Source organism: Diorhabda carinulata, chromosome X (genome assembly GCF_026250575.1).
Source record: "Diorhabda carinulata isolate Delta chromosome X, icDioCari1.1, whole genome shotgun sequence".
NCBI lineage: Eukaryota > Metazoa > Arthropoda > Insecta > Coleoptera > Chrysomelidae > Diorhabda > Diorhabda carinulata.
The window spans coordinates 14,636,320-14,655,718 of record NC_079472.1 but is presented as its reverse complement, the minus strand read 5'-3'; the positions used below and the strand labels follow the sequence as shown (position 1 = coordinate 14,655,718).

The following is a 19,399-nucleotide window of genomic DNA, read 5'->3' as shown; positions in this document are numbered from 1 at the left end:
AGGAGTTGATGAAGTGAATGGATAATATGGAACAATTTCGTTATCTTAAAGTACAAAAAAAGTACAGAATATAAAAATGATATTTTTCACAAATATATTTATAATATTGTCATTTGTCACCCTGTATAAAAAGATAACATTTGGTGACTCAATTTGACATATCATTGAATATTTAGTTTTAGATATAAAAAAATAAGCTTTCAAAATCATTTTTTTTTAATTTTAATTATTCGATTAGAAAAAAATTCGATATTGCCAAATAATTATAAACAGCTGTTGATTGTGAACGATAGTTTTTATTTGTGTTTCCCCCATCCAAATTTCAACTCCTTTTTAAGCTTATTTGAGACAGTTCGTTACCTTATTATGTTTTGCGTTCGAAAGTGAGAAATAGTCCAAAGAATGAAGCGGTATTTTCCTTTTTAAAAATATTACCAATCACGATAGCACAAGAAAAGTTTTTACTACTGAAGAATTACTTCTGAAATAAAGTGAATGGGACGGACGCGTGTCGTACTAAAAATTTATATAAAGTGATACGAGAACTTTAAGAAGGCCTTTGATTAAAATCACTCAGTGAGCAACTTTTAACAAGTGAGTACATAACAATTGATAAATAAGTATACATATTGATCAAGTTTATATAAAATCAGATCTTAATTTTACATATACAATGTGCTCAATCAATTTGGGATCCCTGAATTTCCTCAACGAACAATAAGGATGTTAAGATACTACAAATACTTTTCTGCTGTTTCATACTCCTTTCTGAGAATATTTCTCATTTACAAGGTTTTTAATAACAATTAACATTGATTCGTTGAACAAATCTTTGATTGATTTGATGATTCCTTGATTAATCATTAATTGGTTCGTTGATTAATTCGCTCGTTTGTTGATTGATGTTGATTTATTGTTGATTCGTTATTTATTCCTTGATTGAATCATTAAGTGCTTTGTTTTCTCATGATTTATTCGCTGATTTATTTCTTAATTGATTAGCTGATATGTTGCTAATTAATTGTTATTTCGTCTATAATTCGATGTAGATTCGTTATTGCTCCGTAGATTCATTAGTATGATGATTCGTTGTTAATTTTTTTGATTAATCATTAATTAATTAGTTTATTGGTTTGCTGGTTGGTTAATTCGTTGATTGAATTGCTCGTTTGTTGAATTGATGTTGATTCGATATTTACTCGTTGATTGAATCGTTAATTGATTTGTTTTTTGATCAGTTGATTTATTCGCTGATTTATTTCTTAATTGATTAGCTGATATGCTGCTAATTAATTATTATTTCGTCTATAATTCGATGTAGATTCGTTATTGCTCCGTGGATTCATTAGTATGATGATTCGTTGATTAATTTCTTGATTAATCATTAATTAATTCGTTTATTAGTTTGCTGGTTGGTTAATTCGTTGATTGAATTGCTCGTTTGCTGAATTGATGTTGATTCGATATTTACTCGTTGATTGATTCGTTAATTTATTTGTTTTTTATCAGTTGATTGATTTGCTGATTTATTTCTTAATTGATTAACTGATATGTTGCTAATCAATTGTTATTTCATCTATAATTCGATGTAGATTCGTTATTGCTCCGCAGATTCATTAGTATGATTATTCGTTGATTAATTTTTTTGATTAATCATTAATTAATTCGTTTATTAGTTTGCTGGTTGGTTAATTCGTTGATTGAATTGCTCGTTTGTTGAATTGATGTTGATTCGATATTTATTCGTTGATTGAATCGTTAATTGATTTGTGTTTTGATCAGTTGATTGATTTACTGATTTATTTCTTAATTGATTAACTGATATGTTGCTAATTAATTGATATTTCGTCTATAATATAATGTAGATTCGTTATTGCTCCGTAGATTCATTAGAATAATGATTCGTTGATTAATTTTTTTGATTAATCATTAATTAATTCGTTTATTAGTTTGCTGGTTGGTTAATTCGTTGATTGAATTGCTCGTTTGCTGAATTGATGTTGATTCGATATTTACTCGTTGATTGATTCGTTAATTTATTTGTTTTTTATCAGTTGATTGATTTGCTGATTTATTTCTTAATTGATTAACTGATATGTTGCTAATCAATTGTTATTTCATCTATAATTCGATGTAGATTCGTTATTGCTCCGCAGATTCATTAGTATGATTATTCGTTGATTAATTTTTTTGATTAATCATTAATTAATTCGTTTATTAGTTTGCTGGTTGGTTAATTCGTTGATTGAATTGCTCGTTTGTTGAATTGATGTTGATTCGATATTTATTCGTTGATTGAATCGTTAATTGATTTGTGTTTTGATTAGTTGATTGATTCACTGATTTATTTCTTAATTGATTAACTGATATGTTGCTAATTAATTGATATTTCGTCTATAATATAATGTAGATTCGTTATTGCTCCGTAGATTCATTAGAATAATGATTCGTTGATTAATTTTTTTGATTAATCATTAATTAATTCGTTTATTGGTTTGCTCGTTGGTTAATTCGTTGATTGAATTGCTCGTTTGCTGAATTGATGTTGATTCATTGTTGATTCTTTATTTATTGGTCGATTGAATCGTTAATTAATTTGTTTTTTGATCAGTTATTTATTCGCTCATTTATTTTTTAATTGACTAGATGATTCGTTACGAATTCATTGTTATTTCGTCTTTTATTCGTTGTTGATTCGTTATTGCTTCGTAGATTCATTAGTTTGCAAATTAGTTAAATGATTTGTTGATGTATTCTTTAGACTTGTTTTTTGTTTCTTCGCTTAGTTTATCTGTTGATTATTTGTTTATTCGTTATTGATTCTTTAGATTTACCTGATTCGATTTGACAATTCGTTTAATGATTTATTGATTTGTTATCTATCAATTCATTTATTTGTTACTTCGTCGATAGATTGGTTGAGAGCTTCTTTAACTTATTCGCTTGTTGGTGTATTTTTTGATTCGTTGTTGAGATGCTGTTGATTACATTTTTGTTTGAAATTGCTAGATCTACAATCTTGATTTTTCACTGTTTTTTTAAAACTCAATCAAAATAATTGTTCCCTACAAATGGCAAGTTTCCCAAAAATTCTAGGCAGATGCATTCCAGTCACTTTAAATCATTTCAAATTTCCTTATTACTGCGTTTTTTGTTAAAAACGACTCTAATGATAAGAGCCTCAGCCTACTGAGGCTCCCATCATCAGTTCAATGAACTATATTTTTTGAATCTTCTATATGGTAGTGAAACAGATGTTTACATTATCATGTTAACCTTGGAAAAATGAAATTCAGACAAAAATAAACAAAAAATTAATCGATGTAAATATCTTAATTATCTTCCCGAATCAAAATATATTTTTATGAAGAGGAAAAGGTATGTACAAGGTGTTTTATCAATTCAAATTGTTATATACTTATGATTTTATTATTAAATTATTCATTAAAGTTATCAGAATCAAAATTAAATAAAAAAATTTATTCTAAATAGTTTTGTAAAAAACTTCATGTTCATCTGTTTTATGCGTACAAACTATTCGTTAGCAGAGGGATGAAATTTGATACGTTTACACTTTTTTCACACGTCTTAATAATTTTTATATACAGCGGTCAACATAAGTCAGATAATGCTCTCGAAAAATCTGCATAAGTTCGGTAACGTTCATAAATCTGGGCCTTGTAGAAGACTAGAAGTTATTGCAGAGTATATAGCTTGAAAAGGGCCACAAGTTTTTGTGAATTTGTCTTAACTACCTCGGCCACAAGATTTTGCCAAGACGTATCGCTCCCAACTCAACACCCAACAAGCGATTTTGCATTGATGGTGATATTTTATATCCAGACTGGATCAAATCCTAATCTGCAGAGCCAGACTTCTTTGTAAAATCAGCAGCCTGGGTCTTTGTTGTATTCTATTAGATTGCTCCTGCCTTACTCAGTTTTGTAAAATACATATTAGATGGGCGGGAGAAAGAAAATCGGTGACCAGATGCACCAGCGCTCGTCTGAAACTTTTCTGAGGTGTGATCATCGATAACCAGCTGGATGGATCGAACTTTGAGGAAGCTAGTAGCCAGTCGATAAGTTAAGACGACAAACCTTATGCTCTCGATTTATTTATAAGGTAGGCGTTTACTGAGAATGATATTAGTTATTTCTCGTAATTTGACAGTTTTCAGTCTGATCTAGTTACAAGTATTGAAATTAATAAAAAAAACTAACGACATAAAATAAAGATCTGAAGGAAAAGTTTACGGTTAATCACTTTTTAACAATGGGAATGGCCAGAAAAACAATTTACGATAACTGTTAACGTGTTGAGACAGGTATTTCGGTTGAAAATAAGTAAGAATCAAATAGAAAACAAAAAAAATGCCAAAAAAAGGAGAGAGAAGCTTTGGTTGAAGCAGCTTACGGAAATTCCGTTAATTTTCCTGTATAACAAGCGAAATAAACCTTTTATATTTGAAATGATTTCCTTATACTTTTTCTAAACATTCTTCGCGTTCTCGCAGTCACCGATTCATGTTCTTAGTAAGGAAAGTTTTTATATTTCATGTTTTTGTGACATCATATAAAATCATAAATCACGTCTCAATAAGTTTTATGAAATAAATTACACTAAGGTGTAATAATAAGTGGGATTAAATATGCGAGGCCCCCATTTGCGTGGGGTTCGTAGCAACTCTTGTTTTGTGGTTACCTACTAACAGTTTAACTTAAATAATGGTAACAAATAAATGAGAGCAAGCGGCACTTAGCAGTGTTTTTTTCAAAGAATGATTTACGTTGAATTTGGATATATAAACGTTAATAGTTTTATATCAATTAATAAATCTGTGATTTATTTTTATTACTTGTTTCTTAATGCTTTTAAAGTATGTATTACATTTTTGTAACAAAAAACAATGACGCAATTTATCTCATAGAAGGTTAATGGCTAGTAATAGAAAGCGATAATAAAGTAATGTAGTGGACATATAGTTAGTTATATAAAAAATAGGTTAAAAGTAACCATGTACGATAATTGTAGATCAACGACGTCGACGAGACGCGTAGTTTGGAAATTCCATGACATCCGAATATTTTTAATTAAATAACGTAACCGTTCGACACTTCTAGACAACCTAATCACGATTAAAATTCCTCAACGTCTCAAAGTAGAAGAATATTTTTAAGAGAATTAAGATTAGGATTGGTGAATGAAAGTTTTGCAAAAAGGCAACTCTTTTAACATCGACAAACGGTTGCCAAATTTGCTCAATGTATTGATGTTTATGGATAATGCGCTCAAGATAATAAACTTAAGCCTCAACATTTTCTGGAGTTATTTTTGACTTTTCAGTTGCTTAGACTATTGAAATTTAAATTTTTTAATGCTTAAATTTATTCCTCTTTAAGAAAAAAAAATTATACAAGACGCTGAAGAGAAAATGCCCTCTCATTTATACAAACAAAAATTTTAATCAATTAAGTTATTGCTTGGTAGATTCATCACAATGATGATTCGTTGATTAATTTCTTGATTAATCATTAATTCGTTTGCTGGTTGGTAAATTCGTTGATTGAATCACTTTTTGGTTGTGATGACGTTGATTTATTGTTGATTCGTTATTTATTCATTGGTTGAATTGTTAACTGATTTATTTTTTAATCAGTTGATTGATTCGCTGATTTATATTTTGATTCAGAAGCTGATTCATTGCAAACTCATTGTTATTTCTTCTTTTATTCGTTATAGATTCGTTATTGCTTTGTAGATTCATTGGAATGATGATTCCTTGATTGATTTCTTGATTAATCATTAATTAATTCGTGTATTGGTTTGCTGGTTGGTTAATTCTTGATTGAATTGCTAGTTTGTTGAATCGTTGTTGATTTATTGTTGATTCGTTATTCATTCGTTAATTGAATCGTTAATTAATTTGTTTTTTGATCAGTTGACTTATTCGCTGATTTATTTCTTAATTGACTAGTTGATTCGTTGCGAATTTATTGTTATTTCTTCTTTTATTCCTTCTAGATTCGTTATTGTTTCGCAGATTCATTAAAATGATGATTCGTTGATTAATTTCTTGATTTTTTATTGGTTTGATGGTTGGTTAATTCGTTGATTGATTTGCTCATTTATACAAACAAACACCTCCATCAATTAGTGTATTAAAATTATTGTTATTTGTATAATTTTTATTTTCTTACAGGCCAAAATGCAATATTTACTATTAGCATTTCTTTTGGTTGAGACGGTAGTGTCTGTTCAAAAACTTCAAGAACATTTTGCGTGGAACCAAATAGATTATAACTTTCCCAACGAGGCTATCCGAAGAAATGCTTTGCTTACTGGTAGATTCAAACCACAAAATAATTTACCAGTCGGAATTGAAATTTGGCAAGATAAAATGTTTATTTCAGTTCCTAGGTGGAAAGAAGGTAAGCTCTCCAGAATATCCACAGTATATAAAGTAGATATTATGGAATACCCCTGCAGACATCATCTTCTGCACCATCGATTAAATATCTTACTTTTAACATAACTCAAGTTAAAAGTATTTAAAAACTGCCACAAATAATTATTTGGGAAGTAGTTTCATTCGTTGTTTTTGACTATTTTCAAAAGTTTTTACAATGATTTCCGTTTGCAAAAATGTGTCAAAAGGCTTAGAATTATATTACTATGAGTCTTGTTTCAATATAAGAAGTCTTCTATTTTTTATCCGTTATTAACCAACAAAAACTCGTGACTGCTAATGTGAAGTTTTCCATATTAGAATGTAGAATAACTCCTGGTAGTTATGTGATGTTTTTCTTCCAAACTTGAGAACTTTTTCCAGTTGGTAGTTATGATACAGCTTCATCAACTCAAGGTCTTGAATAGTGGAGAAACATACTGCAGGTGTTACCAAAATAAACTGCATTGCGAAGCAATTCTTCACAATATTGGAACGGAAAACTTGATACATTCAAGAAGCATTCAAAAAAGAAGTAAACTGGACCTAACCTAACCTAACTCAACCATATGCTTCTCTTTTTGGTTCCGACATAAAAATCCCGGCGACCAATTCACCTATAGGGACTAAATGAACTCTCGAATTGACGGTTGACCATTTGCTTGCTAAATTTTGACGGACATCCTGAGCAGTCTTCGACCTTTTATGGTGTATCTTGTGACACCTCTTCGATTGGGACTGCGAAAAACAATCATTCTCGAAGTATTGCATTGTAAAAGCAATAACTGCTGTTCCAGAAGGTCGAAGCGTATATTTAAAAGCTTATATAAGCTTTTTATGGTCAACTCTGTCAAAAAAAGTAGGACTTTTTGCTCATTGGCACGAAGAGATATCCTTTCAAACAATATTTCTGATTCTTGTTCGTTAATAAACGAATCAGCTGGCAAAGATTCGTTGCGCAGCTTCAGAAAAAGACATCAAGATGTTTTAAGCTTGAGGAGAATTAATTAGGAATCTGGCAGTGTCGTTTTTGAGATTTAGGAGGAGGAAATTGAGAGGTAAATGACCTGTGCACCTAATATTCTATAGCGATGACAGCAATACGAGAAAATTTAGATATTGTGATGGCTGCAAAACAAAATTTTGTCACGATAATTTAGTTTCCACTCCACACGCGACACAAGATCCAGCTGTTAGATAAAACGATAATGGGCACTTGTATGACCACACGTTGTGAGTACAAATATTAAACTGTATGATGAAAATGTCAGATTTAACATATCTACATCAGTGTTGCCATATCTGACAACTAAAGTAGCATCCCATGTAATTTTAATTCATTATCATCGTCATTAATTTTGATGTGATTAATATTTGGTTAATTGTTTCTAGGAATACCTTCAACTTTGAACTACATCGATTTAAATAGTCCGGAGAAGAATCCAAAATTAACTCCATATCCAAATTGGGCATCGAATGAATTAGGTAACTGCGAAAAAGGCCTTAGCACAGTATACCGAATGAAAGCTGACGAATGTGACAGACTTTGGGTACTAGATACAGGTACTTTTGGTATTGGAAATACGACTCAAAATCCTTGTCCGTACGCTTTGAACATTTTCGATTTAAGAACGAATCAAAGAATAAGAAGGTACGAATTTAAACCTGAAGATACCAATCGAAATACTTTCATTGCTAATATCGCTGTGGAGCTAGGATCCACTTGCGAGGATAGTCATGCTTACTTCAGCGATGAATTAGGTTATGGCCTCATTGTTTACTCATTCAAAGATAATAAATCGTGGAGATTCTCTCATAGTTTTTTCATGCCTGATCCATTAAGAGGCGACTTCAATATTGACGGTCTGAATTTCCAATGGGGCGAAGAGGGAATATTCGGAATGAGCTTGTCCCCTCGAACTGAACTCGGCTACAGATTATTATATTTCAGTCCTTTGGCTTCTCACAGAGAATTCGTTGTTTCCACACAAACTCTGCAAAATAGTTCGAAAGTAGAAGATAGTTGGAAGGAATTCTTCGCGTTGGATGAAAGAGGACCGGATTCTCATACTACTTCTAGGGTTATGGATGATAACGGCGTGCAGTTTTTCAATCTTATCGATCAGAATGCTGTCGGTTGTTGGAACTCGAAAACGCAATATAATAATAAAAATCACGGTATCGTGGATAAGGATAACGTCAAATTGATATTTCCTTCAGATGTTAAAGTCGACAGAAACAATAATTTATGGGTCATGTCAGATAGAATGTCTAATTTCTTGATGTCATCATTGGATTATAGTGAGATTAATTTCAGAGTATTTTTCGCTCCAATCGATGTTTTAATAAAAGATACTGTGTGTGAAGTTCCCAATTATGAACCTGTTTTTTACAGCCAAAATAACCAATATTTTTCGAAAGCTCCCTTACAAAAATATTATAATGTGTTTGGCCATAACTTATATTAACTATTATAAATGATTGTAAATTATTGAAAATGATATAAATATATTTAATGAAATGTTTTTCTTAATACTTTCATTATCCATTTTCATCCAAAAGGGCTCAGCTTCGTAAGATATGACAAGACTAAAGAAAACCTCATCTAGGTCTTCGAATATCATTTTTGTCGCTTGCAGAGAAGTTTCTGTTTACTAAAACGTTAGAAAACGCGCTTAATTTTGTAGGTAAAGAAAAATTAATTTCAAAATTGGCTGAGTATTATTTAATTAATGCTCTATGTCCATCTATTCTTATATGATCTATTTTATGCCCTCTCCAGACTCTCCATAGGTACTACAAGTGCTAGCTATCCACACTCTCGATTGATTCAATTCCTCGCTACTTCTGCTACAAAATGGACGTGATTCAATTGACATTTATACACGAAAAGGACTAGTTGAAACTTTTTTCTTTAAGATAATTTTCCAGATTTTATCTACTTTATATCTACAATATACTACAACACAAAAATTATTCGTTGTACTTCATAAAAAGTGGTAAAATTTCCAGCTACTTTTAGACGAAGAGGTATAGGAAGTATTAGAATGAATGTTGTTAGTGTTAATTCCTGTATCAGTACACCAACACTTTCAATTACACTGTCTGACTGAGTGTTTCGATAACCAAATTATCATCTTCAGAAACTGACTCGTACCACATTATCTTGCAGTGTTTTGATTTAAATGGGACTATCCTTGTATACTCTACTTTCAATTTAATTTCAAAACGAAGTTAAATGAATCTCATTACAAGTTATCAATTGAAAAAAAGTCAATAGTGGTGAATGATTTTGTCAAAATATCATATGTATAACGTCAGATTCGTGCTGATATTTACAAATCATTTTTTCGTCTATCACTTCTCAAAATATATTTTTACAATCAATCAATTTTTACATGCTTTATAGTCGTGAGTAATAAAATATTATATCTATTTTACGAGCTTAGATCAAACATGACTTGTACGTGGGTAATTGTGCGATTGTTTCGCAAATATATCAAAGAAAATATCATCGAAAATATATTTGGAGCTTTAAAGATTTCTCGAATTGCTTATACTATGTTTCTGAATAAAATTGAAGCAAGTAGAAAAATCGGCGCATTTATTACCGCCAGTAATCAGAAAATATTAAGAAAATCTTAATTTATAAAACTAAGTTTTCATAAAAAATAAAAAAAGAAAGATATTTTTAAGATCGTGTCTCCCCTTAGAGCAGGCCCTATGTAGATATATTGAAATTCTAAAATTAGGGCGAAGGCGCCCGCGGATACTTTCACTTACTTTTTATAAAACACGGAATGCGTTTGATGTTTGTTTTTTATATCCGTTTTTATAGCAAGTAGTTTATTTAAATTGTTTCTTTTGAATAATTTCCAGAAAAGTCTATTCATTTATTTGTTTCGTTTCTTTTATATTCTAGAGTTCTTAAGAACTTCGTTTGGATATATAAGTGCAGCTTAGCTCAATTCATAATAAATAGTTGTAGTGAACAGAACGGTGTATAAAATAATCGAATAATTGCAATAAATTATTAAAGTTAGTTAAGTGATAGTGATTAGTGAATTATTATAAGTTAGTGTAGTGTGACGTATTTAAATAAATTAAGGACGTAAGAGACAGTGTTTATTAATGAATCCAACGAATAGAAAAAGTGTAAATAAATATGAATCTTGCCTATTGACGTCAATTCATGTCATTTGAGGTCACAATAGGATCAAAAAGATCACACTTTGGTTGGTTAATCAATTTTTTCCTAATATTTCCTAAAATTTCTTTCATTTCGTCGTACCTACAGCTAGGAAGGAATTGAATGCAAATACTACTAAAGATATGAGGAGTTCAAGTAAGTTCTTATTTAATACATTGGTTTTTCTAAAATGGCGCTTATGGGTTTTAAGGCACATTGCAATCATGATTTTTTCACATTTGCACAAAATACTAAGAGTTAAGGAATGTGCAGAATAATTGTTTATTTACAACGTTAAGAAGACATTTCCTTAAGATAAAATAAAGAGCATGAGATATAAGTTTAAAGTTATGTCCAAACCATGAGTTTAACAAGGTATTCTCACAGGAAATGGAGAAGGATTTAAAGGAATATATGACATTATCCTAAGAAACTAGCACTAAAAAATAATTAAAATTGAAATCGATAAAATCGATGGTCCCAAAAACCCGAAGCCACGACCTTGGTTAGTTGTACTAGTTTCAATTGAATCAGTGACAAAGTTTTTTGACAATGTAACCAAGATTTATTCGAAAATAAAGAGCTTAACGGCATAAAGATTATACATTATTCTCTGTTGTTATTTTCAGTGGGTTTTGGTTCTTTTTTGAGAAATGATGAAGTCCAAATTTAACAAAATGTTCAGTTTATTGAACAATTTCAAAAGGTCAATGTACATAAAAATCAGCATCTAGTTTTTAGAATTTGAATAAGAAAAATATTCAGGACTTTATATAAAAGCAACTTATTTGTTGGCGACAAGATTTGAATACAAAAATAAAACTTAATTTGATACGAAATGAACATACCTTTTGAATCGTTTGACAAATACTTGTTTTGATTAACAAAATTCTTGCTAAACAATCGTCGGATTTTTGCTCAATACTTAACAATTCTTGAGATTACAAACATATCAAAAAGTGCTTATCGACTGCCAACTTAACTAAATCAAATATTAACATGAATATGGTTACCAGCTCGGGTCAGCTGTCAATTTGATCAATTCTCAACATCCTCCAAATATATTAGGTTCGAAAGGCCTAAAACAAATAAGACAAATACTATCGGGAGCTTTGAGTGTTCTTGATACAGGGAGCTGTTAATGCAACTGAAAATACTGTGCCTTCATTTTGGTTTTCCTTCGAGTTAACGTCAAAACACAGTTATTGACGTCTCCTCCAGGAACTGATGGCAGCGTTTGCAAATCATGATAGAAAATATTTATGCAAGTTCGGAGATCTTTCACAAAACATACTAAAGGTTCAAAGATAATTCTGTAATATCACTTATGGATAACCATGGATAATTTGGTGTTTTAAAATCTATTTGTCTTTTATATGATCAAATTGTCATCTTTGTTAATCTTAAGTAAAATAATCGTAGGTAAAAATGAATTATGCTGAAACTTTTTTTTTCTACGACCGTGCGTTTTAACCCACTTTCCCGCACGCATTTTAGTTTTGAAAGTGTCACTTTCCCGCACTAGTGCGGGGAAGGTAAAATTAAGCAAATTTTTACCTTATTAGATAGTTTTTTGCTTCTGAGATTATAACTATTGTTACTACAGGTTAATAAATATTTACGAAATAGTCCATCAAATAAAATTTAAACCTTTTCTAGCTTTTTATAGCATTTTTAATTTTTTGAAAATATAAAATAATACAGATATTTTTTATATAACCATTTAATTGTTACTAAAACGTCAAAGTTGTTCAAAACGTCTTGGAAGTGACCAAATAAGTGCAATCTTCTTCCAAATTAAACCACATTAAACCGAATACCATACAATAGTATTAATGGATTCATCCGACGAAGAACTTCACGAAGCCATTTTGAAGGCTGCAAATGAAACTAATTCCGACCTGTTACCATCCTCATCGACGTCATCTACTTTCCAGTTGAAACCAAATAACTCCACTGGACCGGCAATTCTTACTAGTCTACAAAATACGACAAATTGTGTTTTCAATATTGATATTTATAATAATTAGTAGTTTTTAGTCAAAGTTTTGTATATTATTATGTTTGTTGGAATAAAATAATTTTAGAAAAATGGGTTGGTATACTTTTTTGTATATACGGTCGTAGAAAAAATAATGTTCCTAACTCATGCGTAAAGTGCCGTTCGGCACAACTGCAGTAGCGTGCGGGAAAGTATCACTTTCCGCACTTGTTAGGAAAATAACTATTTTCCAATTGTCATTTTTTATTAAATTACCTCTAGCATTAGATAGGTTCTATTGACGGATTTTTCAATAAATTAATTTGTATTTTGCTGAAGAATTCTAAAGTTCTTCATTTTAAGAAATGCGATCATTAACTGAAACAGTATTTTTTAGCATGGAGTAGAGGCCCCACAAAGTAGAAAGTTTAACGATTTCTGATTTTTGTGTCAAATAAGCTAAAATTACGTACTTTGTAATAACTTTGTTTTTGCTTAGATCCGTTTCGTGATAAAACAATAAACACTTTCGTACCTTAATTTTGATTCCTGGGTGGTAATTTATTACAATAATCGTAATAAAAATCATTCAGCAAAGTCAAAAAAACTATTATAGTGATGAAAAAACTACAAATAGTCATATACAGAACAGTCACCTTTGATATTTCTTTTTTTCCAACTTGAGGTCTGATGAAGACTTGACTTGACTTGACTTGACAAACGTCTTAGGTAATTAGATCACCCACTCTCTCACGATAAAGTGACATTAACCACTTTGTTTTGACTTAAAAACGTTGTCATTAATTTCTTGTGTGTGACTCGGCGAATAAATGACTATTTTCGCCACTTTTGAAAAACTGACTACGTGACAGCGCGATGTTTTCCGTATAACTTGAAAGAAAATTATGGTTCTAGAAAATCTAACCCCGGTAACGGTAATTTTATTTCCACAAAATACGCATGCAGTATGTCATGTCATCAAATGAAAAAGTGACTAGTAACTAGGTCAGTGCAAAGAATGACAACAGTATATTCAACAACTGATCGAGGACTACACCCGAGATACGATTAAAAATATACTGATTGATTATATGGTACAAGAATTCCCAAACTCAAAGTTAAAAAAGCAGTACACTAATAAAAAGCAAAAAAAACTCCTGACTCGAAGAAACTCTCATAGAGCTGGTGAAAATACTTTTGATCAGGTTCACTAAACTGGGAAACTTCCTAGCGATTGGCAGACATCGATCTTCATCTCCTTACCTAAAAACAACAAGCTAATAGATGCAATGACTTCCATTATCCTAATGAGTCACAAATACTCTTAAAGATACTTCTGAATAGAATATGGAGAGATTATAAATAAAGTTAGGTACGCAGATGATACTGTCATCATTGAAGAAAACATAGAAGTGCAATCGCTGCTGGACAGAGTGAATGAAGCTGATCGAAGATAAAGCATTCATATGAGCATCAAGAAAACGAAATTGATTATTACATTTCAAATATTTTGCTGTACAATGCCATAGCGAAGAGATAAAAGCGTTAGAACATTCAGCAAATGGAAACCAATCTCTTTTATAGAAACCACACAGTTCATACGCGGTTAAGAAATCTCCGTTTGGAGCAATTTTTTGTACAGATGTGATATAATGAATAAAATAGAAGCGTTCGAGATGTAGTGGTAACTGAGTATCCTCAAGATCCCGTGGACTGCTCATACCAGTATCGAAGAGGTATTCAAGCAGCAGAATAAAGATTGAGAGCTTCTAAACATCATAAAAACATATAAAACGCAGATATTTGGGCATATTTGACGATAGAAGACGGATAGGTTCCAAAAAAGCTGTGGGACTACAGGATATTGGAAATTGGAGTGGACTGGGAGTTAAAAAACTGTTCCAAATAGACACCACTTCAATCAAATTGTCATGGGGATAGCCCACGCTTGAAGGCAGGCACGGCACCGAAAAAAGAAGAATCCTTGAGAAAAGGTGCAGAATTCTCAATTGCAATCTGACGTTTATATTGGCTTCAAGTGCAAGCGTTTCTTCACATGCTATCCTGACAAGCATAATTGCTGGAATTTATGGCCCACGACCACGACTTTTATCTCGCAGGGTCTTTATTGATCATATGATAACGTTTGAAGGTTAATAAGATTATCAAGACGAAAATATTATTATTTTGGAGAGTGTATTTTGTCAGAGAATCATTTCACAAAAAAAAACGAGGTCTATACTATAATTTAGAAACGGTTGTTTGTTAACAGTTAAATGTTAAAAACAAAAACACGAGTATCGCATTTTGTATCCCAGTTGCGCTTTTCTTTTGAATTAGTAGCCGTATGCACGTTGACATTTCATTATTTCATTAGTCTGTAACATGGTTTGTTTCACTAATTAGCTAATTATTTAGAAAGGAAAGCGAATCAGTGTAAGATACTTTACGAAAGTCACACGTAAACAAAACTCAATATATTTTCTTTTTGATTTTCTTACAATTACTTTGCACATAGACTAGGAACCAATTACAAGTGAAAACGGTCAATATTTTCAAAACACGACGGTTATTCCAATATACAGTTTCCTATTTTATCGACTTTATTCCGATAATTAATTACAGACCTGGCAAACCACTGACGCCAACTGTCCACATACAGATTTGCTAGTCACAGAACACCAGGAAACGCACTTTGGAACCAAAAAAGCTACGGCTCGAAATACCTTCATGCTTAGACGGCAACAGCGATGTAAGAACAGAAATAACTAGACAAAAACCTGGGTGGATCAACAGGAAACACGAAATGAATTTCTATCTTACACAGGTTCTTTAGATGTGGATGTTTCAGAGCTAATCTGTATCGTTTCCACGTCATTGAAATTTCTATAATGTAACCACAATGATAAAATCTCCGAAGAGTGAGGCCAATTTATTAGGGGTTGAATTTATTCCAGAAAGACACAATGAACTGTTAACCCGAGAAGAATAAGAATTAAATGTTTTGGTTAGATATTTAACTCTATTGAAAAAGGAATTTGAAGTTCTAGACTAAAAATGAAATTTTCGGACATTATTTTCATGGTATCGCTATAGGAAATTCAATGGTGTTCAGTTGTAATATTCCTAATCAAATGAAACGACGAAACAGTTTAGGGATTAAATCACTTTTTATTTGACCTTTAGGTAGTGAATACTTTATTAATAAATCTTTCGAATGGGTTTTAGAAGACCCACGTTCTAATTGAAAAATGTCAAGGATCGAAATTATTGTAAAAAATCGGCTTTTGAAATTACAAATCGACCTATTTGAAGATATAATAAGAATTATAGGGAAAATGATGAATTTGTTTCATAAATTTGCCGCGGTCTCTATACAGTGTTTCAAAAGAAAGGTAACTCCGTCTCTAAGATAGTTATAGTCAATTTTTATGAATCAGGGAGTAATAAAATGATAAAACATTCGATGAAAGATTACTGTAAGTGTTCAAATTGATGCCCATCTTGATCACTGCATTTACGGTAATGTTTCCCAATGGAGAAGCATGTCAGGCTGTTCATGAAGAGTTGGTGGTCTTCTTGCAAAAACGAGGTCCTCGAGAAGGTCTTACAGGAAGAAATGAGAAAAACTATTGATGAATCTCTAGTAGTACCGGAAAATAAAATGAGGAAGACTACTTACAAAAATAGGAACTGCTAATAAGACGGAGAGGTGGGCTTTAATAAAATTCGTTGTGGTATTTAAGAATTAGAGGGTACTGGGAACGAAAAAAAGAGGTCTATCTATAAAAAGAAATGAGATGTTATCAAAAACAAATAGTAATTAGCTATATTAAAAAAACCAAATCGCGCAACTCAGTCAGCGCGATTTTGTAATACTGTTTTGTTTTTGAAAACGAAATAGTGGAGATTCTTAAATATTAAGAGGTAGGTAGCTTTTTAATCTAATGATACGTGTCCAAAATGGCACACGGGTAATGAATTACATTTTTTTTCAATAATAAATACGTTCAATTAACTTTCCTCTTAAAAGGTCGAACAAGATGAAATGTATTTCTAAAAATATCCTATTTTTCGCAACCAAAGCTTTCATCATAACTTGGAATTAAAGAAAAAATATACAAATCTGCAGTAGCTTCACTTTCATTAGTGAATAGTGGAATATAGTCTAGGTTTCAAATGGGATATAGTTCACATAAACCCATATTAATATTAAAAAAAAATAAGATTAGTATTATCTAATTTTTTAGTTTATATTTGGAAATGATTTCTCAATTTATCTTTTATATTTTCAATTAATTGTTTAATTACAGAAATATACAAGCTTTCAAAATCATAACTACTAGAAGCAGCAGCTAGCCAGCTTTCCTCATTTTTGTTTTTAAATGTGTATTTGCTTCCCAACCTTTAGGATATACGTTTCGTTTCAAATTTCACCAAAAATGTTCAATTCGCTGTTTCCCTCACGTCAAAAGTAAAATATGATCCATCGTCGATAGTGATTTTCAAACTTTCAGCGAACGAACACTCGATGTCACTTAGACTTTCCGTGAGCTTCTTTTTTTTGGCATTATTCTCTATGTTTCTGCCTGATCCTGCCTTCTTTTCAATCGAAATACCTGTCACGTTAACAGATATCGTAAATTGTTTATCTGGCTATTTTTCTCCTAACAAAACGATTTCTTCATTTAATGCTGTTTCTTCAAGATTTCTGATAATGCTAAAAGTTTCTTTGACGATATTGACTCTGAGAAATAAGTTGAGCAACTTATTTGCTCGAAATATTTGCAGAATTTACTTTATTGCAAAATGACGTCTAGTACAGGTCGTAAAACTGATACTGAACAATATATTTAAAGTCTCTATGTCCATCAAACACGTGATCAATGTAAACAAGTCATGGATTTTCTCTTAGAAAATGCGATGTTCCATTCTAGCATGATCGTGATTCCCAAAGTGCCCGCCATTGAAGAAAACATTGAAAATTTCACATCGACAGTCATTCGAGTGGATTGCACGTGATGAACCGAATCAAAAACATGTAATATTCATCAACTATCTTAAATAAGAAGAAAACCATGAAAAGTGACTATCACGTTGCGATATCGAGAATCTCAATGGCGAAATTTTATATAAGGGTGATTCCGTTCTAACTGTGATTTTTTGTATTCAAAATTTCAAGATTTTAAAATTTAACTTTTCTAACTTTTTTATGCATATTATTCATCTATTTTACTGTAAAAATAAAACTCTAAGAGGAATTTACTACAACTTCAAAGTATCACGAGCAAGACACAAATGTCGGATTTTGAGTTCCACGGTACTGACTCATTTATCCACGGTACTGACATGGTAACTTAAGATATTAAACAACAAGTGCATCAATTTTCCTCAGTTTGATCATAAACATTAGAATTTATAAGGTAATTAGTTTAAATCATTTGTTACGACAAAAAAAATTAATAATTTATCGGTAAATTCTAGGAATGGACATGACACGGTACTGACATTCAAGTGATGTAGTATAAGTTTTCTTTAAGTGGCAAGTTATATTGTATAAAAATAATGTTTAAATATCTTAAGAATTATTCAATTAACACAAAATTTTTATTAATTGATTATTAATTAATGACTAGTACAAAAAAACAATACAGGACATTGAATATCACAGTTAGAACGGAATCACCCATAAAAGGAGACTATTTCAAGTAGAAGAATGCGCTGTTTCATCAAGACAATGTACCTTGATACAAATCAATAAAAACGAAAGCAGAATTGCATGAATTGGGCTTCGAAATCCTCCCGCATCTACTGTATTCTCCAGATCTATCCTCCAGAGACTTTTTTTAGTTCTAAGACGTCAAGAGAATGCTCGCGGGGCAAAAATTTTCTCGGATAAGGAGGTAACCACCGAAACTAAAACTTATTTTGCATTAGCGTATGGACTCTTCAGATCATCATAAAATTTTGTATATGCTCGTTACTTATATGTATTATATAAAGAAAAAAAGGGTGGAAAGAGTAGACAAAAGCTCTCAGAATAAAAGGTGCGTCATAGAATGATATAAAATATTATATAGACCAGTTCCAATTTCTAGAACATGAGTTTCTTCGACTTTTGGACTGACTAAGAAACACAAAAAACGTACATGAATTTAGAATAAGACAAACGAAAAATACAGAGGTGGAAAATAAGCACATAAAAAGGAAGAAAAGCACAGAAATCAAAATCAACAAAGGGGAACCAAAGGACTAAAATAAATACAGTATCCTTCTTTATTATTTCTGTATTTCCAAAGGCTGCCTGGAGCCACCATCGAATTGAGGTTAAGTGTACGGTATACGCATATTTTGTGCGTCGTTTGATCACATGGCATCAGAAGCGATCATAAGTTGCAAAAGTCAATCATGTTCCAAAAAAGACAAATAGGATTTCATCGGCTGTGTTCACCAGATCTATCCCCCGGCGACTTTTTCTTCTTTCTAACCTCAAGTTTTTACTCACAACAGAGATACTAGGGTAAAAACCTGGGGGAGAAGGGGAGAAACTCGGCAACTATCTTTTGAAAAGGGTTAAAAGGACAGACCATCGTTGGAACTATTGTTTGGAATTAAAAGGAAACAAATATTCTGTTTCTTTTGACGGAAACTTTTCATACAATCCTCGTAAAAGTTCTAAACGTTTAAATCGAGAAGAATCAGATCAAATCGTCGACTTTTTATCGAAATTTTCTTGAGGCTTGAAACTTATATAGAAAATAGGATTTCATCGGCTGTGTTC

The 19,399-nt window shown here is 31.4% G+C and overlaps 1 protein-coding gene across 2 annotated transcripts; it reads left to right on the top strand.

Moving 5' to 3' along the window:
* Positions 1–372: 372 nt before the first annotated feature.
* LOC130901824 (protein yellow) lies at positions 373–10,010 on the top strand. 2 transcript variants are annotated; one of them, XM_057813441.1, is made up of 3 exons: positions 373–594; positions 6,203–6,431; positions 7,841–10,010. In XM_057813441.1, exons 2-3 carry the CDS (start codon positions 6,209–6,211, stop codon positions 8,914–8,916), a joined length of 1,299 nt encoding a protein of 432 aa, XP_057669424.1. In that variant the 5' UTR covers positions 373–594; positions 6,203–6,208; the 3' UTR covers positions 8,917–10,010. The 2 variants fall into 2 exon arrangements, with proteins under 2 accessions (XP_057669424.1, XP_057669425.1); XM_057813442.1 differs by lacking the exon at positions 373–594 and adding an exon at positions 3,977–4,125 and having other exon boundaries at positions 7,841–8,967.
* The last annotated feature ends 9,389 nt before the right edge of the window (positions 10,011–19,399 follow it).